This window comes from Balaenoptera acutorostrata, chromosome 5 (assembly GCF_949987535.1).
Source record: "Balaenoptera acutorostrata chromosome 5, mBalAcu1.1, whole genome shotgun sequence".
Lineage (NCBI taxonomy): Eukaryota > Metazoa > Chordata > Mammalia > Artiodactyla > Balaenopteridae > Balaenoptera > Balaenoptera acutorostrata.
The window spans coordinates 12032145-12058789 of record NC_080068.1 but is presented as its reverse complement, the minus strand read 5'-3'; the positions used below and the strand labels follow the sequence as shown (position 1 = coordinate 12058789).

Genomic DNA, 26645 nt, shown 5'->3' with positions numbered 1-26645 from the left:
CATCATCAGCAACAGTCAACATCACCAACAAAATCACCGCAACACTAACCATTTTCTCTTCTTCCCCCTCGCTCTCCCTTAGACTGTCTTACCTCTCTCCCTCCTTGTACTGACTCTGGTCTTTTCAGGTTCAAACCCTGAAAGAAAAAAAAAAAAAATATATATATATATATATATATATATATATATATATATATAAATAGATTATTGATGGCAAAGAAGAAGTAACTAATAATTAGTACTAGTGCAAAGATTTTGAAGTGAAAAAGAATTCATTTAACAAAGAAGATCTGAATGTACATGAATATCTCACACATATGACAATATCTATATCTGAGTAAGTCTTCAAAGGTGGTACCAATGCACTTCTTGCTAAATCCCAGGACCATAAGTAAAAATAATTGCAGCACTGGTGATTATGTAGGCAATATTCAGGATTTTTTCTCGTGAAAAGGACTTTCTTCATCTTCTATTATCATAACTGCTTTCTACACTAAAAGGAGAGCGATTCACCTTAAGTCCCCAGTAAACACTATGCATAATTAAATGGTAGAAGAGTTCATCTTTTTCTTAGCAGGCCTATTGCAAAATATGCTTGTGGCACAGGAGTCTGTCTGTCCATCTATCTATCTTCCCTGGAAATACTGCTATTTAGAAAGCAAAATAATGGAAAAAAAAATTTGCCCCCCTCTAAACACGATAAAAGCTTCAATTCCTGTTATTTTCCCTACTGTAGTAGTTTTATATGTGGAAGGAACTGTATGAAAATTGCAATAAAATGTGATCTCATAGTACCTAATTCTTCCTTTTTACCTTCCTTCATTTTTGTTACCTTTTATTCTCTTTCCCTCTGTCTCTTATCATGTCCTTTAATTACTTTACAATACATATTTATGGTATATGTACTGTGGGCCAGACACCATGCTAGATATTGGGGATATAAGTAATAAGTAGTCCTCAAAGTTTAGGAGATCATTGACTAGACACACAAAAGTGAAGGTAAAACTTCAGGAGAATGATGTCAGGTATACAAAACTTTCTCTGAGCCTAAGATGAAAGAGGCTCATTCAGCCTGTGAATGGGCAAACACACAAAGGACCACAGAGGAGGATCACATCTAAACAGTGTGAAAGGCTGAAGAGGAAATGCAGAAGATGAACAACATGCAGCAGTCTAAACATCTGACTACTCAATGTATGGTGACTGGATTTGTAGCGTACCATCACCTGGGAGCTCATTTCTAATGCTGACTCCACCCAGGACCAGCTGAGCAAGAATATGTATTTTAACAAAATTTCCAGGTGACTCACATGCATGTTAGAGTTTGAGAAGCACTGCACTAAGAGGTCTAGGAAAGGCAAGTGGTTTAGTTGGCATACACTGTGAGTTGTGCAAAAGGGAGCAGTGGGGAAATAAGGTCCAAAAGTTGACCAAATTGTGAAGTCTTTCAAGAGTAGGAGCTGTGACTGTTCTTTAAGCAAATGCTTACTTCGATAGCAGTCTTTGAAAACAGGGGGGTATAACATATCAAGGACAGACATATATGAGAACTTACATAGTCTCATAATTTAGTCTAAAACTACATCTTATTTTCTATTTTTCCTAGAAACACTATCAGAAGAAAAATGGAAATAATACAAATAAATATTGGGATTTGTCTTTATCATAATTTTTTCATCTGCCTCTAAATTATGTGACAGAGCTTTAGAAACCTTAACAATTTTTCACATTATTATGAATAATTTTGACTTAAAGTATTTTTCTACTTCTGATGAAAATCTGAATAGCACATAACCTTAAGTATATATTCTACATTATCACAATACATCTGGTAAGAAATTGACCTGTAAGAAATATATACTAGACTTTATTGTATTTCTAGCTTTATATTTTGGAATTTAAGAAAAGATTGTAACTGTTTTTTGTTGTCAGATTAAGCTGCAGATTTAGAGTGTAATATAAGGAAAATATTCATAAGATAAAGTTTTTTTCCTTTGGTGACAGCATTTATGCTTAAAATGGCAAAAGATTATTAAGATCTGAAGAGAAACCAGAGTGTTAATGCTTAAAAGGTTTTCAAATGGTTTTTAAACTTTTACCTCATATATAAAACATTTCTTGAATTGTTTAGATAAAAACAGATGAACAAAAATATTAACTAAGTCCACTTTGTCTTTTTGTAAAATTTTTATTTCATATTGGAGTGTAGTTGATTAACAATGTTGCATTAGTTTTGGGTGTACAGCAAAGTGATTCAGTTACTCATATACACATATCCATTCTTTTTTAAATTCTTTTCCCATTTAGGTTATTACAGAATATTGAGCAGAGTTCCCTGGGCTATACAGTAGGTCCTTGTTGGTTGTCTATTTTATTTTATTTTATTTTATTTTTTTTTTACAAGAGGTAAATAGACTGACACCAAGCATTGTACATGGATGACCACAACAAAAGCAACAATGATTGCAATTACTAAACATGAAACACACTCATACTATGTCATAATATTGACATTCAGTCCAGTAATCCTCCACTGACACAGCTCCTTTACTTTGCAGTGAAAATTGATTTGTATATTCTTTGCCTCTGAGTCCTTGTGGGATTTTTTTTTTTTTTAATTCAGACAGAAAGTCACAAAAATTATACTCATCCTCATCAGTTCACTCAGTCCCATGTAATTAATTTTTTTTTTCATCTTGATCTTTTGTTAGCACTTTTATGAGTTCATCAGTTTTTCATTAGAGTTCTGAAAATGCTTATTCATTCAGTTCAGCAGTACAGTCAGTTACCAGAAACCTGTACTTGTCAGAGTCTTTTCCATGAATTTCTTGAAGATGAAACCCTTTTATAGGAACATATTTGCAAAATCATCAGAGTACACCCAGAACTGTCTGTACATGACAAAAGACTTAAAAATGACCATGGTTAAAGAGTTGATGAAAGTTCATAATAATGCAGTTGACAAGAAAATTAGTTATTTCTGAGATATACATTTTAAAGTAATAACTAGGATTATTACTTATAACATTATACCAGAACATATAAGATTTTTAGAAGTTTCCTGTAATGTCTGAAACATTTATATTAACATATTTCCATACATATTTCCATACAAATACAAATATAAGATTTTTAGAAATTTCATGTAATGTCTGAAACATTTATATTAACATATTTCCATACATATTTCCATACAAATACAAGATTTTTAGAAATTTCATGTAATGTCTGAAACATTTATATTAACATATTTCCATACAAATAACCCAATGAAAGTTTAGTATTAGTTGTTTTGTTTGTTTTTTTATACTGCAGGTTCTTATTAGGCATCAGTTTTATACACATCAGTGTATACATGTCAATCCCAATCGCCCAATTCAGCACACCACCATCCCCACCTCACCGCAGTTTTCCCCCCTTGGTGTCCATATGTCCATTCTCTACATCTGTGTCTCAACTTCTGCCCTGCAAACTGGCTCATCTGTACCATTTTTCTAGGTTCCACATACGTGCATTAATATACGATATTTGTTTTTCTCTTTCTGACTTACTTCACTCTGTATGACAGTCTCTAGATCCATCCACGTCCCCACAAATGACTCAATTTCGTTCCTTTTTATGGCTGAGTAATATTCCATTGTATATATGTACCACATCTTCTTTATCCATTCATCCGTCGATGGACATTTAGGCTGCTTCCATGACCTGGCTATTGTAAATAGTGCTGCAATGAACATTCAGGTGCATGTGTCTTTTTGAATTACGGTTTTCTCTGGGTATATGCCCAGTAGTGGGATTGCTGGGTCATATGGTAACTCTATTTTTAGTTTTTTAAGGAACCTCCATATTGTTCTCCATAGTGGCTGTATCAATTTACATTCCCACCAACAGTGCAAGAGGGTTCCCTTTTCTCCACACCCTCTCCAGCATTTATTGTTTGTAGATTTTCTGATGATGCCCATTCTAACAGGAGTGAGGTGATAACTCATTGTAGTTTTGATTTGCATTTCTCTAATATTTAGTGATGTTGAGCATCTTTTCATGTGCTTCGTGGCCGTCTGTATGTCTTCTTTGGAGAAATGTCTATTTAGGTCTTCTGCCCATTTTTGGATTGGGGTGTTTGTTTCTTTGATATTGAGCTGAATGAGCTGTTTATATATTTTGGAGATTAATCCTTTGTCCGTTGATTCATTTGCAAATATTTTCTCCCATTCTGGGGGTTGTCTTTTGGTCTTGTTTATGGTTTCCTTTGCTGTGCAAAAGCTTTGAAGTTTCATTAGGTCCCACTTGTTTATTTTTGTTTTTATTTCCATTACTCTAGGAGGTGGATCAAAAAAGATCTTGCTGTGATTTATGTCATAGAGTGTTCTGCCTATGTTTTCCTCTAAGAGTTTTATAGTGTCCAGTCTTATATTTAGGTCTCTAATCCATTTTGAGTTTATTTTTGTGTATGGTGTTAGGGAGTATTCTAATTTCATTTTTTTACATGTAGCTGTCCAGTTTTCCCAGCACCACTTATTGAAGAGACTGTCTTTTCTCCATTGTATATCTTTGCCTCCTTTGTCATAGATTAGTTGACCATAGGTGCGTGGGTTAATCTCTGGGCTTTCTATCTTGTTCCATTGATCTATGTTTCTGTTTTTGTGCCAGTACCATATTGTCTTGATTACTGTAGCTTTGTAGTATAGTCTGAAGTCAGGGAGTCTGATTCCTCCAGCTCCATTTTTTTGCCTCAAGACTGCTCTGGCTATTCGGGGTCTTTTGTGTCTCCATACAAATTTTAAGATGATTTGTTCTAGCTCCGTAAAAAATGCCATTGGTAATTTGATAGGGATTGCATTGAATCTGTAGATTGCTTTGGGTAGTATACTCATTTTCACAATGTTGATTCTTCCAATCCAAGAACATGGTATATCTCTCCATCTGTTGGTATCATCTTTAATTTCTTTCATCAGTGTCTTATAGTTTTCTGCATACAGGTCTTTTGTCTCCCTAGGTAGGTTTATTCCTAGGTATTTTATTCTTTTTGTTGCAATGGTAAATGGGAGTGTTTCCATAATTTCTCTTTCAGATTTTTCATCATTAGTGTATAGGAATGCAAGAGATTTCTGTGCATTAATTTTGTAACCTGCAACTTTACCATATTCATTAATTAGCTCTAGCAGTTTTCTGGTGGCAGTTTTAGGATTCTCTATGTATAGTATCATGTCATCCGCAAACAGTGACAGTTTTACTTCTTCTTTTCCAATTTGTATTCCTTTTATTTCTTTGTCTTCTCTGATTGCCGTGGCTAGGACTTCCAGAACTATGTTGAATAATAGTGGTGAGAGTGGACATCCTTGTCTCGTTCCTGATCTTAGAGGAAATGCTTTCAGTTTTTCACCATTGAGAATGATGTTTGCTGTGGGTTTGTCATATATGGCCTTTATTATGTTGAGGTAGGTTCCCTCTATGCCCACTTTCTGGAGAGTTTTTATCAGAAATGAGTGTTGAATTTTGTCAAAAGCTTTTTCTGCATCTATTGAGATGATCATATGGTTTTTCTTCTTCAATTTGTTAATATGGTGTATCACATTGATTGATTTGCGTATATTGAAGAATCCTTGCATCCCTGGGATAAATCCCACTTGATCGTGGTGTATGATCCTTTTAATGTGTTGTTGGATTCTGTTTGCTAGTATTTTGTTGAGGATTTTTGCATCTATATTCATCAGTGATATTGGTCTGTAATTTTCTTTTTTTGTAGTGTCTTTGTCTGGTTTTGGTATCAGGGTGATGGTGGCCTCATAGAATGAGTTTGGGAGTGTTCCTTCCTCTGCAATTTTTTGGAAGAGTTTGAGAAGGATGGGTGTTAGCTCTTCTCTAAATGTTTGATAGAATTCACCTGTGAAGCCATCTGGTCCTGGACTTTTGTTTGTTGGAAGATTTTTAATCACAGTTTCAATTTCATTACTTGTGATTGGTCTGTTCATATTTTCTGTTTCTTCCTGATTCAGTCTTGGAAGGTTATACCTTTCTAAGAATTTGTCCATTTCTTCCAGGTTGTCCATTTTATTGGCATAAAGTTGCTTGTAGTAGTCTCTTAGGATGTTTTGTATTTCTGCGGTGTCTGTTGTAACGTCTCCTTTTTCATTTCTGATTTTATTGATTTGAGTCCTCTCCCTCTTTTTCTTGATGAGTCTGGCTAATGGCTTATCAATTTTGTTTATCTTCTCAAAGAACCAACTTTTAGTTTTATTGATCTTTGCTATTGTTTTCTTTGTTTCTATTTCATTTATTTCTGCTCTGATCTTTATGATTTCTTTCCTTCTGCTAACTTTGGGTTTTGTTTGTTCTTCTTTCTCTAGTTTCTTTAGGTGTAAGGTTAGATTGTTTATTTGAGATTTTTCTTGTTTCTTGAGGTAGGCTTGTATAGCTATAAACTTCCCTCTTAGAACCGCTTTTGCTGCATCCCATAGGTTTTGGGTCGTCGTGTTTTCCTTGTCATTTGTCTCTAGGTATTTTTTTATTTCCTGTTTTATTTCTTCAGTGATCTCTTGGTTATTTAGTAACGTATTGTTTAGCCTCCATGTGTTTGTCTTTTTTACGTTTTTTTCCCTGTAATTCATTTCTAATCTCATAGCGTTGTGGTCAGAAAAGATGCTTGATATGATTTCAATTTTCTTAAATTTACTGAGGCTTGATTTGTGACCCAAGATGTGATCTATCCTGGAGAATGTTCCGTGCGCACTTGAGAAGAACGTGTAATCTGCCGTTTTTGGATGGAATGTCCTATATATATCAATTAAATCTATCTGGTCTATTGTGTCATTTAAAGCTTCTGTTTCCTTATTTATTTTCATTTTGGATGATCTGTCCATTGGTGTAAGTGAGGTGTTAAAGTCCCCCACTATTATTGTGTTACTGTCGATTTCCTCTTTTATAGCTGTTAGCAGTTGCCTTATGTATTGAGGTGCTCCTATGTTGGGTGCATATATATTTATAATTGTTATATCTTCTTCTTGGATTGATCCCTGGATCATTATGTAGTGTCCTTCCTTGTCTCTTGTAACATTCTTTATTTTAAAGTCTATTTTATCTGATATGAGTATAGCTACTCCAGCTTTCTTTTGATTTCCATTTGCATGGAATATCTTTTTCCATCCCCTCACTTTCAGTCTGTATGTGTCCCTAGGTCTGAAGTGGGTCTCTTGTAGACAGCATATATATGGGTCTTGTTTTTGTATCCATTCAGCCAGTCTATGTCTTTTGGTTGGGGCATTTAATCCATTCACGTTTAAGGTAATTATCAATATGTATGTTCCTATGACCATTTTCTTAATTGTTTTGGATTTGTTTTTGTAGGTCCTTTTCTTCTCTTGTGTTTCCCACTTAGAGAAGTTCCTTTAGCATTTGTTGTAGACCTGGTTTGGTGGTGCTGAATTCTCTTAGCTTTTGCTTGTCTGTAAAGCTTTTGATTTCTCCATCAAATCTAAATGAGATCCTTGCTGGGTAGAGTAATCTTGGTTGTAGGTTCTTCCCTTTCATCACTTGAAGTATATCACGCCACTCCCTTCTGGCTTGCAGAGTTTCTGCTGAGAAATCAGTTGTTAACCTTATGGGAGTTCCCTTGTATGTTATTTGTCGTTTTTCCCTTGCTGCTTTCAGTAATTTTTCTTTGTCTTTAATTTTTGCCACTTTGATTACTATGTGTCTCGGCGTGTTTCTCCTTGGGTTTATTCTGTATGGGACTCTCTGCGCTTCCTGGACTTGGGTGGCTATTTCCTTTCCCATGTTAGGGAAGTTTTCGACTATAATCTCTTCAAATATTTTCTCTGGTCCTTTCTCTCTCTCTTCTCCTTCTGGGACCCCTATAATGCGAATGTTGTTGCGTTTAATGTTGTCCCAGAGGTCTCTTAGGCTGTCTTCATTTCTTTTCATTCTTTTTTCTTTAGTCTGTTCCGCAGCAGTGAATTCCACCATTCTGTCTTCCAGGTCACTTATCCATTCTTCTGCCTCAGTTATTCTGCTATTGATTCCTTCTAGTGTAGTTTTCATTTCAGTTATTGTATTGGTCATCTCTGTTTGTTTGTTCTTTAATTCTTCTAGGTCTTTGTTAATCATTTCTTGCATCTTCTCAATCTTTGCCTCCATTCTTATTCCGAGGTCCTGGATCATCTTCACTATCATTATTCTGAATTCTTTTTCTGGAAGGTTGCCTATCTCTACTTCATTTAGTTGTTTTTCTGGGGTTTTTTCTTGTTCCTTCATCTGGTACATAGCCCTCTGCCTTCTCATCTTCTCTGTCTTTCTGTAACTGTGGTTTTTGGTCCACAGGCTGCAGGATTGTAGTTTTTCTTGCTTCTGCTGTCTGCCCTCTGGTGGTTGAGGCTATCTAAGAGGCTTGATGGGAGGCTCTGGTGGTGGGTAGAGCTGACTCTGGTTGTCTATTTTAAATATAGCAGGGTGTACATGTCAATCCCAAACTCCCAGTCTATCCCTCCCCGCCACCGTCTCTCCCTGGTGACCATACGTTCAGTCCACTTTGTTTTAAAAAATAGACTATTACTCTACTGACTCTAGAAAAGTCTCTAGAATCAACCTGGCAGTTATTCTTGTAAATAAATGGCAGCCTGATTTCTGAGTTTAGAAACTTATCTACATTTACAGGATACATCTTGAAGAGCCTAAATTTCATATGAAATAAGATATAAAACAAAATCTTAGAACATTTCTTAAACCTGGCAGTGTAGGCTAAAAAATTCTAAAGTGGCATTCATGCTCATAACTTTTAGGATTTGGGAAGCTGTGAGGCTTTCGAACTTAGACAGATGTGGGCTTAAAATCTTCAGTTTGTAACCTTCTTTTGTGTTCTAACAAATTACATAATATTTCTCAACCTCATCATTTTTTTAGTTGAAAAATAATAATAAATATAGTAACTATATTATGTGGTTACTATGAAGATTAAATTAGATAATATGTGTATAGCACTTAGCAAAGGGTCAGACACAGCATATCCCAAAACAGTATTATTATCTCCTCTTTGCATTCTAATTTTTATTATCATTATTATACTTATATAACACATCTAAATATAAGATAAATTTGAGTAAATATCCTAATATTGTGCCTTTCATTTGAAGAATGCAAATTATCATGCTTTGCTTTAACTCCTTGACATATTTATGTTTGTAATGGTGTTTTGAACTTCTTGTCTGTTAATTCTATCATCTATCATTTCCAGGTCTGTTTTTATTGACTGAATTATCTCCTGGTTATGAGTCACATTTTCCTATGTTTTCTTATGTCCAGTAATGTTTTCATTCATTGCCAGATATTGTGATTTTTATTCTGTTTAGTGCTAGATTTTGTTTATTCCCTTAGAAGGGGTTAGGATTGTTTCTGGCAGATGGTTAAGTTACTTGTGCGTCAGACTAACCCCTCTGAGGCTTGCTTTAAAAACATTTTTAGGATGAGTCTGAAGTAGTCTTTAGAGTTATTTATCTCTATTACTAAAGCTTGACCCTTTTGTCCTCTCTACTGAATATTCCATGTATTCAATGAGGGTTCACTACTCTGGCTGATGGGAATTCAAAAGACTCCCAGACCTGTGAAAGCTCTGGGAATTCTACTTAAAGTTCTCTTGTAATTATTCTTTTCCAGCAGTTATTCTTTGCTTAGCCTTATCAAATTTCACTCTACATATGTGAAGACTGTTATTCAAATAAAATTCTCAGAGTAACACCTATGCAGATTTCTAGAGTTCTTCTCTGTATGTTTCCCTCCTTTCTGGTAATCAATCTTACAAATCAAAGCTGCCTTGTTCTCTCCAAACTCAGATCTTTGTCTCCTCAACTACAAAATTTAAAGACCCTGTAGTTCTGACTGGCCTGTCCTTCCATACACCATGGTCCAAAAACTGCCTCCAGGCAGAAATCCCGGTATTGCAAGACTCTCTCTGCTTTCCTTTTCACAGGTATTATAGTGCTTCCTGTCTATTTTTTAATGTGTGAGAGTTGTTTTATATGTTTTGCCTAGTCTTCTAACTATTGAATATTACAGTAGGAGGGTAAGTCTTATAACTAGTATTCCTTCATGAATAGAAGCAGAACTCAAGGTAAATATTTTAAGCTTATTTTTTCAAAGGAGGAAGTTGAAGCTTACAAAATTTAAATTATGTGGTCTGAGTACCAGAGCTAGTGAGTACAAAAGTAAAATTTAAAGCAATATATTAAGAGCCTAGATACCAAGTTCATTTATTCATTCCTTGGTCAAGTTTCTTTAAATTCACACCAGTCAAAATCTTTAATGTCTTACATACTTATGAACACAAATTTATCATAACATGCAACTCATGCCTGAGCCATGATGATTCCTCAAGGTAACACAGTGATTAAGAGGAGCTGGGTGTCAGAACTTTAAGAAGAAACATACCTGTTTGGATGGAATAGGAGCTGGACAGTCAGCATGCAAGCATAGATATGATATATTTTATAAACTTGGTCATAATTTAGGAACCGAATTATTGAAACACCAATCTTGAGGTTGAAGAACTGAGTCAGGGAATCTGATGGCAAGAATTTGGGACCCATATGGGCAGAGGATAATGAATTAAAAGGATTTCCACATGCTAACAGGGCTTCAGGCAAGAAGGTGTTTCAATAGAGAAGTCAAATGGTCTACTGTATAATAAGATTCACTAAGAATTCTTGAGGTGTAAAGCCCTAACCAATGGCAGGAATTAGTACGAATCCTAGAGTAACACTAAACCTTCAAGTTGGAAGTTCAGGTGGCTTGAGTGCGGAAAGCTGTTAAGGGTTAAATATCAACTTAACTTCCAGCTTTTGCTAGGAAAACTACAGCAATCTTGAGTTTTGCTGGCTCTTACTGATAGTAAATTGGTCAATTTACTTGGAAAGATCAAATCGTATTACTATCCTAATTAAACAAGCAATAACATTTAAGACAGAAATTTTTCAAAAGAAATATTAATCTCAAGGAAACAAAGCCCCTTTTCAGCCCCTTACATATATACTACACAATTTTCTCATTTTAAAATTAAAAAGTACTTGGAATTTTCCAATTCTGTGTAACCTCCTCTAAAGCATATATTGAAATAATTCAGAAAGAAATGAATGTTTTAATGCTATTCACTAAGACAATCTGACTCTTAGAAAGACTTGAAGTAGACAAGGAACAGTAAAATTACCTACGTCCATATAAAATACATCTGTACACTAGTGGACTCTTAAAATTAATACAAGATTTATAAAATTTTAATTGGTATAAAAACCCACTTCATTACTCTTAAACACAAATACAATATTTATTCATCATATCTTCAGAAAATCATATTTGAAACTACCCCAGGAATACAGTTGAGGAAAATGTATTTCCCTTATTACACATATATTGTCACTAGAGAGTATAAACTCTTTGTGTTGATCAAAATTAAGCCCATGAAACCTAACCAAAATGTTATAAATCGTAGGAAGAAAAAATTACCCCAAAGCAAATATTCTGCAATGTGCTAAATTAAGATAATTTAGTAAGCCTTAAAGGGAAAAATCTGTTAACTGAATAAAATGAAATTTTCTACCAAAATCTCTCTTGCAGAACAGGATTCAGACATCTGTGTGAACACCCCCAGTAACTATGCTAGGGTATGAGGTCATCTCTGTCTAAAGTATACATAGGGGGGAGATCTCCTTTGTAATGATTACAAATTCTTCCCAAATTGCTATCATGTCATAAAGATTTTCCCTGCTTCCCTATAAACAAAAAGTGAGAAATATAGTATCCAGTACCCCTAGATTTGGTTGCTTTATTTTCCCAATATGGACAACTATAGAATGAGCAGATTGGAATAGGTATTTCATTTCTAGCACTCTGGAGATTTCATTGTGATAATTTTCTTAACTGTAGAAGGTAGTTATGATTTAACTGGAAAAAAACCAAAATAAATTTTTAAAAGACCTCAAATAACTGTATGGCTTTTACATTTAGCCTCAACTTTGGAGATACAAGAAAGAACTAGAAGGAAGTTTAAATAACATGTAGTTCAATCTCTTCATTTGACAGATGAGGGGGCTCGCAGCAGGGAACTTAACCTACAAGTGGAAGACTTGGGGCTTGAGCTCTGGTCATTGGGTCCCAGACCTAGGACTAATTATTACCACAGTTATAAAAATAACTAGTATTTCGGGGGTGATCTCTGTGTGTCAAGCACTGCTCCAAGTGTCTTCCCTGCATTAATTCAATTCTTATGATAATTTATGTTATTGCAGCTATGGTATATGGCCCCCAAAGAATGGCAAGAATGTTGGTAAACCCTTCTGGCCTTCCTGCTTTTTACCACTACATTTCTTCTTCAACAGTGGTATCATTTTGGGAAGAAAAGCACAGTCTTGGAAGATGAGGGCAATGTTCAACTCTGGGTTTGGTCCACCTACCAAGAAAATGATGTGCGAGTGGAAGGATATAGACAGCTGTACTGGATGATACCTGTAGAGCTTTAAAATCTAGTATCTGTGCTATGTTTTACTTTTTAAGACAGGCAGTCTTGTTCTCTTACAGGTTCTTGCTATGCATTTTTCTATCTTGTATGGCTTCTTGGTGAGACTGATGAAACTATTCAAGAAGTTAAGAAATCCCAGTGAGTTTGAACACAGCTTGATAAACCTATTGTCAACCTTGTTCGGTTCCTAAATCCTGGTTTTCTTAATTTGGATATCTACTTTTTCATCTATCAGCTTGCTGCACAGACTTTAAATTCAGTGTCAAGTTTCAGTTATATTGCTGATGAAAAATCTTTAGTTGTATATATGGATTTCTAACCTTAGCCGTATCTAGGATTGATTTTGTAAGTGATAGTATTGAGATGTGTGACTAGTTACAGGTTTACAGAATAGACTCATATACTCAGAAACTTTCCCAAGGCTGCTGAACCTACTTAAAAACTCCAAGAATTCACTCTTATGTATAATTTCCAGTCTTCTTTTAAAGTTAATGAACATAGTTTAAATATTCATTGTGAGTCTCATCTCTTTTTTTCTTATACTGAAATTGTGTCACAGAGAGATTTGTATTCGCCTGTTTGAAAATTCTACAGTTCATCAGGATTTGAGCTGAAATCCATCCAAAGACAAAAACAAGAGCCAAATGTAAAAACTTATCAAACTCTGTTTTTCTTTTTGAAGTTGGTCATTCTAGTCATCTTTGAAACTGTATACCATAATATCTGTAATCCATTCATTGGAAACTTTGAATTGCTCTTCATTTTCCTTTTCAAAAACCAAGATATGTCATTGTTTTTAGGGACTCCACCATTCTTCTGACGTTTTAAAAATGGAAAATCATCCCATATTTGTAAAATAATGTTGTAACTACATCACAGGATACTTTTAAATGTACACATATACATATTACAAAAATAGTATACATTTGTTGAATTTTTACTAGATGACAGGCATTATGCTGAGTACTTTACATGAATTATTATTTTTTATTCCTCACAGTTATGTTGCAGGTATCACTATTAATTCCTATTTTCGGCATTGGGTGATTGAGGCAGAGAGGATAATTAACTTGCCCAAAGAGACACAGCTAGAAGGAGGTGGAGTTAATTATTGAACCCAGAGTATCTGATTACAGAGCTCCTTTTGCAACCACTACACATAATACCTTCAAAAGTAACTATTCCTTTATGCCTTGTGTGTATGAGATGAATATCTAATATCAATTAGATCAATATGTGTTTAATAAATGAATGAGTAACCCATTAGTTGAGTAAACCTAATCCCAGAATTACATTAAAGTTAACCTAAACCAAGTTGTTTTACATATTGAAGAAGTAAATGCAAGATAAATTCTTGGTTTTGAATTCATTTAGCATTTGGAAATAACTGAGAAAAAAGTTAAAGTAAATGAGATTGGATTCCAGAGTTCCTAATTTCTTGGAAATAAATGTAAAATTCAACTGAAATATTTCCTGGGGCAGACAAAGATTAAAAGAAAATTAATGTAACTATGTGGGCACAAATAACATTTCATAGAGTTTGTTTGTGATTATCATTGCTCTAGGCTATCTTAAATATTAAACAAGTATAGTACATCTACACCTCCAGTTTTCTAGAAGTTCTCATCTTGGTATATTGCATAAGTTAAATTTCTTCTGCTCCAGGGACTTGGGTTCTCATTTTTTATGAGTTTATATACAATGAAATTTGCCCTGAAACTAGAATATTTCCAGTATTTCTGATGTTCATACCTGGGTGGTAATTTGTGATGAAGGTGTCTTTTCATTTCCGATATGAGACTGATCAACAACATAGAATTTCTACTATGCTTTTAGGTAATATTATTTCTGACAACCTCCATCTTTTATTCTAATTCTTAAATAGAAAGTGAAAGACATAGTTTCAGAAAATAAGTAATCCCAAATATTGCCAATGAAAGGTGTATTGCTTTAGAATCCCTTAGTGGTGGTAAACATCAGTCCAACTGTGAATTTGAACAGATATGCACAGGATTAGCACCTAATGTGTGGGATGCGGCATCATGAAATATTTGAAAATTTGTCCCTTGATTAGGCTAAGCTAATTGAATCATTAATCTGTCTAGTAAGCTGTCTTTTATATTCTTACTACGGAACATAAAAAGAGAGAATGTACTAAAGTAGTTCAAGAGAGAGGACTAAAAGACATAATATGTTTATCTATCAATCTATCTGCCTATAACTTCTGACTCCATCTCTTTCTAAATCCACCCCCGTCACTCTTACAATCTTTTAATATACTGTATACATTTATTATTATAGTATATTACCTATCTTTCCACATTAGTATTTAAGGGCTACAAAGACAAGGTTCAGATCTTTGCTGCTATGTTTTCTAAATTATCTCAATTGTTCAAACAGTGCCTGGAGCATGGTAAGTGCTAAATAAGTATTTAAATGTTTGTTGAATAAGTGCAAATAGTGCATTAGGTTCCTGTTTCCATTTACATGGCAAGAATATATTTAAATAATTTTTTCCTCCACTATCAGATTTTGGGTGCAGAGAGTAATAACAGAGTTCAACTTATTTGTACCAGAATAAGATCTGAATGGAGATATTTTTAACTACTTCCTTTGATCCTTGTGTTATCAAATTTTTACCCGGGCATATTTTGAGGCATTTTTTTAAAAAGTCGAGCAATAAATGTCCATCAACAGGGGAATAGATAAAGAAGATGTAGTACATATATACAATGGAATATTATTCAGCCATACAAGAGAACGAAATAATGCCATTTGCAGCAACATGGATGGACCTAGAGATTATTACACTAAGTGAAGTAAGTCAAACAGAGAAAGACAAATATTATATAATATCACTCATATGTGGAGTCTAATTTTAAAAAATGACACAAATGAGGCTTCCCTGGTGGCACAGTGGTTGAGAATCTGCCTGCCAATGCAGGGGACACGGGTTCGAGCCCTGGTCTGGGAAGATCCCACATGCCGCGGAGCAACTGGGCCCGTGAGCCACAACTACTGAGCCTGCGCGTCTGGAGCCTGTGCTCCGCAACAAGAGAGGCCACGATAGTGAGAGGCCTGCGCACAGCAATGAAGAGTGGCCCCCACTCGCCGCAAATAGAGAAAGCCCTCGCACAGAAACAAAAGACCCAACACAGCTAAAAATAAATAAATAAATTTGTATATTAAAAAAAAAAAACAACAAAAAACGTACTTTGTTAACAGACACCAGATATTAAAAAAAAAAAATGACACAAATGAACTTATTTACAAATATAGAAACAGACTCACAGATTTCGAAAACAAACCTATAGTTACCAAAGGGGAAATGTGGGGAGGAGGGATAAATTAGGAGCTTGGGATAACATACACATACTACTATACATAAAATAGATAACCAACAAGGACCTACTGTATAGCACAAGGAACTATACTCAATATTCTATAATAACCTATATGGGTAAAGTATCTGAAAGAATCTGAAAAGAATGAATATATGTATTTGTATAACTGAATCACTTTGCTGTATACCTGAAACTAACACAAAATTGTAAATCAACTATACTCCAATGAAATAAAAAAAGTCAAGTGAGCAATTAGGAGTTAATTAGTAATGGGATATCCACGTGCATTTTTTGTCTTTCAAAAGCAACAAAATGAGTTAAGTGTTTCTCTTATTAATTACTTGCCTTTTAAATATGTCTATTAATTTGAGTACTGTGGCTTGCATACATTTTAAGAGGAATAGGTTGTACCTTTTATTATTTGTTTGTTTTAGCTAAGCAAAGAAATGTTCTAGAAACACCTTAAGACTCCTAATTCCCAAGGTTTCAAGGTACAGGAACATTTGTGTGCATGTTTTGATCATATAGGGAAAATAATTATTTTAGCTATTAAAATAATTTGAAACCAAATCATCCATCATCCTTTATTCTCTAGTAGTCATACAAAGGCTATTTCTTTACCACTGATGCAAGTCATAAAAAGCTTTCTTCAACTCAGTCTTTCAGGAGAGTTTGAGATTTCAGGTACAATTATGTTTAAATGCTATATATTCTAAACTTGCCATCTTATTAATGAATAGTTTTTCTTATTCTTCTTTCCCTTTCACTCTCTTTGGCTATGCCATTTCTTACAAGGAACCTTCTAAAACAACTAGCCCATCTCCCCTCCCCCCAAATCTGGTGCTAACACATTTGTTCACCCACACTTACACACAAAGAGATCTGGGTAATGTCAGGCATTTTAGCAAGAGAAGTTTAAAGGACTCTTGAATACATTGGATTTGAGGGGTTGAAAGGACCATCATCCTTATAATGAATACCATTAATCCATATAGTTAAAAGAATCTGCCCAAAGATACCTAATTAAATACTATGGGTACAGGTTTTCCACTTTAAGTGCCACCGTTCCACAAGAATTACCTAAAGCACATAACTGATACATTTTCAAAGATAGCTCATTATCTGTCCCAAAGATTTCTTTGAATCTTTATTGCTAATGATGCCTTGCAGGTGACATTTAGAGTTGCTATTTATAACAACCAACAAAAATGCTCAAATGCTTTTGGGACCTTTTCACTATTAATCTAAACTTTTCATCCAAAAATTCTTTGAACTCATGAAGATCTTCAATCACTTGAGCCTACCACTTTCTCATTCAGTTTCCCTCTAATTTCTGTCTTTTTCAGCATAGCATCCAAGGAACATGATTATCATCAGGCCGATACACAAACCTTTCAACTTTTTGGATCCTTTCTTCCTCTGTTGTACTTCCCTAGCAAAGCTAAACTCTGGATATCATCTATATAAGGTATAACTGCACCTAATAACTAACTATGTGTTGCTGGAGAAAAACAGAGTGTTGTGTTTAAATTTATGATCACAAATTCGAAATTTGCTCTCAGCATTTTCTGAAAATCTGAATCTTTACTGCTTTTAACATTTTATACCAGCTGTTACCTTCTTGTAATCATCTCCACCCACAATCTTCATACGTTTATAGGGTTACCTTCTTGCCACTACTATATTTAAAATAGATAACCAACAAGGATCTATTCTATAGCACAGGAAATGCTGCTCAATATTCTGCAATAACCTAAATGGGAAAAGAATTTGAAAAAGATACATATATATGTATAACTGAATCACTTTGCTGTACACCTGAAACTAACACAACACTGTTAATCAACTATGCTCCAATATAAAATAAAAATGTTTAAAAATAAATAAATAAAATGTTCATTTACTCTTTTTTTGTAAATATGGTATTAACATATAGACACTAATATTTGCAATTCAAATTCATTCAGAAAAAAATTAATTGAATAAATTCATTTGTTCGTTTTTCTCACTGACCTTGGGATATTACTTAAACCTCAGAGATCACATTTCTTTTTCAGGAAAATTAGAAAACTGGACTAGTCTTAAATATCTCCTTTAGCTCTAAAACACTGAAATTTTCTGTTCTTTTAGAAAATTGTTTTAAATCTCTCAATTTTAATATTTGAGCTTTGTTATCTAATCAGTTTCAACTCAAGAATTTTATCAATAATTGTGGCCTCTGCCTGTCTCAGTGCTTTTCTTTAAAAATCTCCCTCAACTGTTCTAAGAGCTCTTCAAAATATTAAACAAGTAACCAGTGCCAGCATGAGTGCATTTTTTAAACTTTGCTGTAGGTATTTATATTTTTAATAATTATTACCTTATAAATTGGCACAGCTTCCAGCATATCCATTTCATTTCCACTTTTAAACATAGTATTCATAATGTACAACTCTATATTGTCTGAACAACTCTATTGAAGACTCAATATTAAACAAATCAGATTGTGTCAACATCCATTGTTGGAGATCTTGCTTTATTAAATGTGCTTATTTCTGTCATTATTAATTTCTAGGAACAGCTAAAGAGACCAGAAAAATAAATGTGTAGTCTCAGACAGCAAGTCAGAAAATCACCATCGCTTACATTTTCACCTGACAGATCAACATTCCATAGTGTAATTTAATGTCTTCTCAAACCCAAAGACCTACCTGAAAATAAAATGACAATTTCCATTTCCCTATAGTATCTATTCTAATTTAACTGCATTTTCATCATGAATTTCTGGAAATTGGATCTCGCTTAGAAATCTATAAACATTAGGAAGACAATGTTACCACTATTTGGGATATATTTTTATACTCTCAATCTGATAAAATAACATCTTTCAAAAGTCAGGTGATGCTTTAAATACATAAATTGCAATCATCAGATTTCTATTCGAACTAGTCCAGTGACTTGTTATAGTAAAAAGAAGCTAATTAAATAAATTCTATGCCTACATTTGGCAAGGATTAGCCAGGATGTACCAGTTGGGAAGATGAAGTCTGAAATTAAATATTGTGTATTAACTCTAATGATATTGTTCTCCAATTTATTCAACTTGAAAGTGTGGCGAGGGAAATGTTAGCCTCTGTTCCTCATGAAATAGCAATCTGACCAAGGGGAGGTCCGGAGTTATTTGTATGACAGAGAACTGGTCAGAAATGGTATATTTTAGTCTTAAGGACTTCAAACCAGTGTTTAGCTTTTCCAATCAGGAATGTGAAAACCTGTAAGAGACTCTGAAACACCTTAGGTTCTCCCTTCCTACCGACTCTGCCCCACCATCACCAACGGTGCAGTTTACCTTAAAGAGAGAGGAGAAAGAAAGTCTTAATGCAGCAATGTTTGTGCTCGCATATGCTATGCATCTGCTGATAGCCATTTAACCCACTGACCCCTCACTTTTATTTTCTGGCTTATGCATTCACTCAACAAATATTGTTCTGAGTGCCTACTATGGGCCAGGTCCTAGTCTGTGCATCGGGCCAAGACAGATAAGGTATATTTCTTTTGGTGCTTACCTTAAACTATTTTATAGATATGTAATTTACATAAAGATTTATGGAATGTTACCACTGGGGAAAAAAAAAAGCTTAAGAAATCATTTAGCCCTTTTTCCTTATTTTATTAATATTTGTGAGGAAACTGAGGCTGGCCTATAGATAGGGAATATGACTTCTCAAGATTACACAGTTAGTTAGTGACCATAGTATATACGATGCCAGTATCTAGACACCTACTTCTCTAGATATCTCTAAAGATAATTACCTAGGTACCTCTGCTTTTTAAAATGTTCCTAGCCTCTTATTCTCTCACTACGTTCTGTTTATTATTTTACTGTGATGTGGATGACCTGGTTGAGAAAGTTATACTTTTCAGTTTGCCCTTTTCTGAGTCACCTTCAATTTCAGGTTCTTTAATTGTTATCTGACACCATAGGAACAATCTTGGCTGCAAAGGAGGCCAGGTGAATCCCCAAGGTTTACTGCACTGTGCTTCATTTCTCTTCTGTCACTAACTGTGAGACCATTTGGCAACAGTTGACTCAGAGCCTTAAGATAATTAGTTCTTCCTCAGAGTGGCATGATTTTTAAGGAGGGAAGTATGCAACATTTGTTCCAAAACCCAAATCTACCATTTGTAGAATGTGACCCATTTTGGTGTCTCTTTGATATTTTTGAAAATAGTTTACCTGAATAATGTCCTCAATAATGTGGTGTCCTTACATCTTATTTCTGAATTATTTCTAATACCATCCAAAGCACATCTTGTCCCAATTGAAGGGAAACAAAGAAACAAAAAAAACTGGATGGGAAAATATAAAATACTACAAAAGAAATAAAATAAAAAGATAATTTTAAAGTAAATGAATAATGTTTAATACAGTAATTACACATTTTACATATTTTATTTTTTATAGATATAAGTACACTTAGCACCTAATATTTAGAATAAATTACTACATTTTGAACCTTAACATTTTAACTCAGTCATATTAATGTAGGAAGCCATATTCAACTATGAGTTCTAAAAAGATAAATATAAAACTTTCAGTATAATTGGATAAGAAATTATTTACAATTTCTACACATTTTGTATATCAGATAATAATCTAAGCTCAATGAAGTTGAAATCTTCATTAAATGTAGTGTAATTCCTCAAGAAATTTGCTTAAACATAGAACAATCAGGTCTTCCTAAACTTTTTTTTATTGTTCTTTATTGCATACATAGTAAGTCAAAACTCAGATTTATATGGATATTAAAAAATAAAGAAGTTGTGATGTTGTGATTTATAATAAGAAATATATATACTTTGGTCTTCACAGTTTTGGGCACACAGCTTTTTTTTTTAACATCTTTATTGGAGTATAGTTACTTTACAATGGTGTGTTAGTTTCTGCTTTATAACAAAGTGAATCAGCTATATGTATACATATATCCCCACACCCCCTCCCTCTTGCGTCTCCCACCCGCCCCCAACCCATCCCTCTAGGTGGTCACAAAGCACCAAGCTGATCTCCCTGTGCTATGGGGCTGCTTCCCACTAGCTATCTATTTTATATTTGGTACTATATATATGTCCATGCCACTCTCTCACTTTGTCCCAGCTTACCCTTCCCCCTCCCAGCGTCCTTAAGTCCATTCTCTACGTCTGCATCTTTATTCCTGACCTGCCCCTATGTTTTTCAGAAACTTTTTTTTTTTTTTTAGATTCCATATATATGTGTTAGCATATGGTATTTGTTTTTCTCTTTCTGACTTACTTCACTCTGCATGACAGTCTCTAGGTCCATCCACCTCACCTCAAAAAACTCAGTTTTGTTCCTTTTTATGGCTGAGTAATATTCCATTGTACGTATGTGCCACATCTTTTTATCCATTCCATCTGTTAATGGACACTTAGGTTGCTTCTATGTCCTGGCTATTGTAAGTAGTGCTGCAATGAACATATTGGTACATGACTCTTTTTGAATTATGGTTTTATCTGGGTATATGCCCAGTAATGGGATTGCTGGCTCATATGGTAATTCTATTTTTAGTTTTTTAAGGAACCTCCATACTGTTCTCCATAGTGGCTGTATCAATTTACATTCCCACCGACAGTGCAAGATGGTTCCCTTTTCTCCACACCCTCGCCAGCATTTATTGTTTGTAGATTTTTTGATGATGGCCATTCTGACCGGTGTGAGATGATATCTCGTAGTTTTGATTTGCGTTTCTCTAATGATTAATGATGTTGAGCATTCTTTCATGTGTTTGTTGGCAATCTGTATATCTGCTATGGAGAAATGTCTATTTAGGTCTTCTGACCATTTTTGGATTGGGTTGTTTGTTTTTTGGATATTGAGCTGCATGAGCTGCTTGTATATTTTGGAGATTAATCCTTTGTCACTGTTTTGTTTGCAAATATTTTCTCCCATTCTGAGGGCTGTCTTTTCATCTTATTTATGGTTTTCTTTGCTGTGCAAAAGCTTTTAAGTTTCATTAGGTCCCATTTGTTTATTTTTGTTTTTATTTCCATTTCTCTAGGAGGTGGGTCAAAAAGGATCTTGCTGTAATTTATGTCATAGAGTGTTCTGCCTATGTTTTCCTCTAAGAGTTTTAGAGTGTCTGGTCCTATATTTAGGTCTTTAATCCATTTTTAGTTTATTTTTGTATATGGTGTTGGGGAGTGTTCTAATTTCATTCTTTTACATGTACCTGTCCAGTTTTCCCAGCACCACTTACTAAACAGACTGTCTTCTTTTCATTGTATATTCTTGCCTCCTTTATTAAAGATAAGGTGACCATATGTGTGTGGGTTCATCTCTGGGCTTTCTATCCTGTTCCATTGATCTATATTTCTGTTTTTGTGCCAGTACCACACCTTCTTGATTACTGTAGCTTTGTAGTATAGTCTGAAGTTAGGGAGCCTGATTCCTCCAGCTCCATTTTTCTTTCTCAAGATTGCTTTGGCTATTAAGGGTCTTTTGTGTTTCCATACAAATTGTGAAGTTTTTTGTTCTAGTCCTGTGAAAAATGCCATTGGTAGTTTGATAGGGATTGCACTGAATCTGTAAATTGCTTTGGGTAATATAGTCATTTTCACAATGTTGATTCTTCCAAACCAAGAACATGGTATATCTCTCCATCTGTGTGTATCATCTTTCTTTTCATCAGTGTCTTATAGTTTCCTGCATAGATGTATTTTGTCTCCTTAGGTAGGTTTATTCCTAGGTATTTTATTCTTTTTGTTGCAATGGGAAATGGGACTGTTCCCTTAATTTCTCTTTCAGATTTTTCATCATTAGTGTATAGGAATGCAAGAGATTTCTGTGCATTAATTTTGTATCCTGCTACTTTACCAAATTCATTGATTAGCTCTAGGAGTTCTCTGGTAGCATATTTAGGATACTCTGTGTATAGTATCATGTCATCTGCAGTGACAGTTTTACTTCTTTTTTCCAATTTGGATTCCTTTCATTTCCTTTTTGTCTCTGATTGCTATGGTTAAAACGTCCAAAACTATGTCGAATAATAGTGGTGAGAGTGGGCAACTTGTCTTGTTCCTGATCTTAGTGGAAATGGTTTCAGTTTTTCACCATTGAGAATGATGTTGGCTGTGGGTTTGTCATATATGGTCTTTATTATGTTGAGGTAAGTTCCCTCTATGCCTACTTTCTGGAGGGTTTTTACCAAAAATGGATGTTGAATTTTTTCGAGAGTTTTTCCTTCATCTATTGAGATGATCCTATGGTTTTTCTCCTTCAATTTGTTAATATGGTTTATCACACTGATTGAATTGCGTATATTGAAGAATCCTTGCATTCCTGGGATAAACCCCACTTGATCATGGTGTATGATCCTCTTAATGTGCTAATGGATTCTGTTTGCTAGTATTTTGTTGAGGTTTTTTGCATCTATGTTCATCAGTGTTATTGGCCTGTTGTTTTCTTTTTTTGTGACATCTTTGTCTGGTTTTGGTATCAGGGTGATAGTGGCCTCGTAAAATGAGTTTGGGAGTGTTTCTCTCTCCGCTATATTTTGGAAGAGTTTGAGAAGGATAGGTGTTAGCTCTTCTCTAAATGTTTGATAGAATTCGCCTGTGAAGCCATCCAGCCTGGGCTTTTGTTTGTTGGAAGATTTTAAATCACAGTTTCGATTTCAGTGCTTGTGATTGGTCTGTTTATATTTTCTATTTCTTCCTGCTTCAATCTCAGAAGGTTGTGCTTTTCTAAGAATTTGTCCATTTCTTCCAGATTGTCCGTTTTATTGGCATATAGTTGCTTGTAGTAATCTCCCATGATTCTTTGTATTTCTGCAGTGTTAGTTGTTACTTCTCCTTTTTCATTTTTAATTCTATTCAGTCTTTTCCCTTTTTTCTTGATGAGTCTACCTAATGGTTTATCAATTTTGTTTATCTTCTCAAAGAACCAGCTTTTAGTTTTATTGATCTTTGCTATCATTTCCTTCATTTCTTTTTCATTTATTTCTGATCTGATCTTTATGATATCTTTCCTTCTGCTAACTTTGGGGGTTTTTTTGTTCTTCTTTCTCTAATTGCTTTAGGTGCAAGGTTAGGTTGTTTAGTTGAAATTTTTCTTGTTTCCTGAGGTCGGATTGTATTGCTATAAACTTCCCTCTTAGAACCGTTTTGCCTCATCACATAGGTTTTTGATCATTGTGTTTTCATTGTCATTTGTTTCTAGGTATTTTTTGATTTCCTCTTTGATTTCTTCAGTGATCTCTTGGTTATTTAGTAGTGTATTGTTTAGCCTCCATGTGTTTGTATTTTTTACAGATCTTTTTCTGTAATTGATATCTAGTCTCATAGCGTTATGGTCGGAAAAGATACTTGATACGATTTCAATTTTCTTAAATTTACCAAGGCTTGATTTGTGACCCATGATATGATCTATCCTGGAGAATGTTCCATGAGCACTTGAGAAGAAAGTGTATTCTGTTGTTTGGATGGAATGTCCTAAAAATATCAATTAAGTCTATCTTGTTTAACATATCATTTAATGCTTGTGTTTCCTTATTTATTTTCATTTTGGATGATCTGTGAATTGGTGAAAGTGGGGTGTTAAAGTGCCCTACTATGATTGTGTTACTGTCGATTTCTCCTTTTATGGCTGTTAGCGTTTGCCTTATGCATTGAGGTGCTCCTATGTTGGGTGCATAAATATTTACAATTGTTATATCTTCTTCTTGGATTGATCCCTTGATCATTATGTAGTGTCCTTCTTTGTCTCTTCTAATAGTCTTTATTTTAAAGTCTATTTTTTCTGATATGAGAATTGCTAATCCAGCTTTCTTTTGATTTCCATTTGCATGGAATATCTTTTTCCATTCCACCACTTTCAGTCTGTATGTGTCCCTAGGTCTGAAGTGGGTCTCTTGTAGACAGCATATATACGGGTCTTGTTTTTGTATCCATTCAGCCAGTCTCTGTCTTTTGGTTGGAGCATTTAATTCATTTACATTTAAGGTAATTATTGATATGTATGTTCCTATTACCATTTTTCTTAATTGTTTTAGGTTTGTTATTGTAGGTCTTTTCCTTCTTTTATGTTTCCTGCCTAGAGAAGTTCCTTTAGCATTTGTTGTAAAGCTGGTTTGGTGGTGCTGAATTCTCTTAACCCTTGCTTGTCTGTAAAGGTTTTAATTTCCCTGTCGAATCTGAATGAGATCCTTGCTGGGTAGAGTAATCTTGGTTGTAGGTTGTTCCCTTTCATCACTTTAAATATGCCCTGCCACTCCCTTCTGGCTTGCAGAGTTTCTGCTGAAAGATCAGCTGTTAACCTTATAGGGATTCCCTTGTATGTTATTTGTTGCTTTTCCCTTGCTGCTTTTAATATTTTTCTTTGTATTTAATTTTTGATAGTTTGATTAATATGTGTCTTGGCATATTTCTCCTTAGATTTATCCTGTATGGGACTCTCTGTGCTTCCTGGATCTGATTGAGTATTTCCTTTCCCATATAGGGACATTCTCAACTATAATCTCTTCAAATATTTCCTCAGTCCCTTTCTTTTTCTCTTCTTCTTCTGGACCCCTATAATTCAAATGTTGGTGCATTTAATGTTGTCCCAGAGGTCTCTGAGACTGTCCTCGATTCTTTTCATTCTTTTTTCTTTATTCTGCTCTGTGGTAGTTATTTCCACTATTTTATCTTCCAGGTCACTTATCCATTCTTTGCCTCAGTTATTCTGCTATTGATTCCTTCTAGAGAATTATAAATTTCATTTATTGTGTTCTTCATCATTGTTTGTTTGGTCTTTAGTTCTTCTAGGTCCTTGTTAAACGTTTCTTGTATTTCTGCATTCTATTTCCAAGATTTTGGGTCATCTTTAGTATCATTACTCTGAATTCTTTTTCAGGTAGATTGCCTACTTCCTCTTCATTTGTTTGGTCTGGTGGGTTTTTACCTTGATCCTTCATCTGCTGTGTATTTCTCTGTCTTCTCATTTTGCTTAAGTTACTGTGTTTGGGGTCTCCTTTTCACAGGCTGCAGGTTCGTAGTTCCTGTTGTTTTTGGTGTCTGCCCCCAGTGGGTAAAGTTGGTTCAGTGGCTTGTGTAGGCTTCCTGGTGGAGGGGACTGGTGCTTGTGTTCTGGTGGATGAGGCTGGATCTTGTCTTTCTGGTGGGCAGGACCATGTCCGGTGGTGCGTTTTGGGGTGTCTGTGAACTTACTATGATTTTAGACAGCCTCTCTGCTAATGGGTGGGGTTATGTTCCTGTCTTGCTAGTTGTTTGGCATGGGGTGTCCAGCACTGAAGTCTGTTGGTCATTGAGTGGAGCTGGTTCTTCCCGTTGAGACGGAGCTCTCTGGATGAGCTCTCGTCAATTGATATTACGAGGGGCCAGGAGGTCTCTGGTGGACCAAAGCCCTGAACTCAGCTCTCCCACCTCAGAGGCTCAGGCCTGACTCCCGGCTGGAGCACCAAGACCCTGTCAGCCACACGGCCAGGTACTGGGGAGTTTCTTGCCTTTGGAGAAGTCTGAGGCCTTCTGCCAGCGTTCAGTAAGGTGTTCTGTAGGAGTTGTTCCACATGTAAATATATTTTTGATGTATTTGTAGGGAGGAAGGTGATCTACATGTCTTAGTCCTCCACCATCTTGAAGGTTCTCTTCCTGGCACACAGCTGTTAAAAACTTTGTAATTTCCTAAGTGATAAAGATGAATGCAAATGCTATCACGTTATTTCCAGATATTGTGGAAAATAATTTGTTTCTTAATAGCCAATAGTTCTACTTTTCTGATAGAAATTGAGGAAACCAATCCCTTTGAT

The 26645-nt window shown here is 34.9% G+C and overlaps 1 protein-coding gene across 4 annotated transcripts in view; it reads right to left on the bottom strand.

Annotated features, from left to right (window-relative positions):
* The window catches only part of CCSER1 (coiled-coil serine rich protein 1), a 1332111-nt gene that overhangs the window by 430055 nt on the left and 875411 nt on the right, over nucleotides 1–26645 (bottom strand). For all 4 annotated transcript variants that reach the window (XM_057546975.1, XM_057546973.1, XM_057546976.1 and 1 more), the window contains one exon: nucleotides 93–137. In XM_057546975.1, coding sequence (XP_057402958.1) covers nucleotides 93–137 — 45 coding nt within the window. The remainder of the gene's footprint in view (nucleotides 1–92; nucleotides 138–26645) is intronic.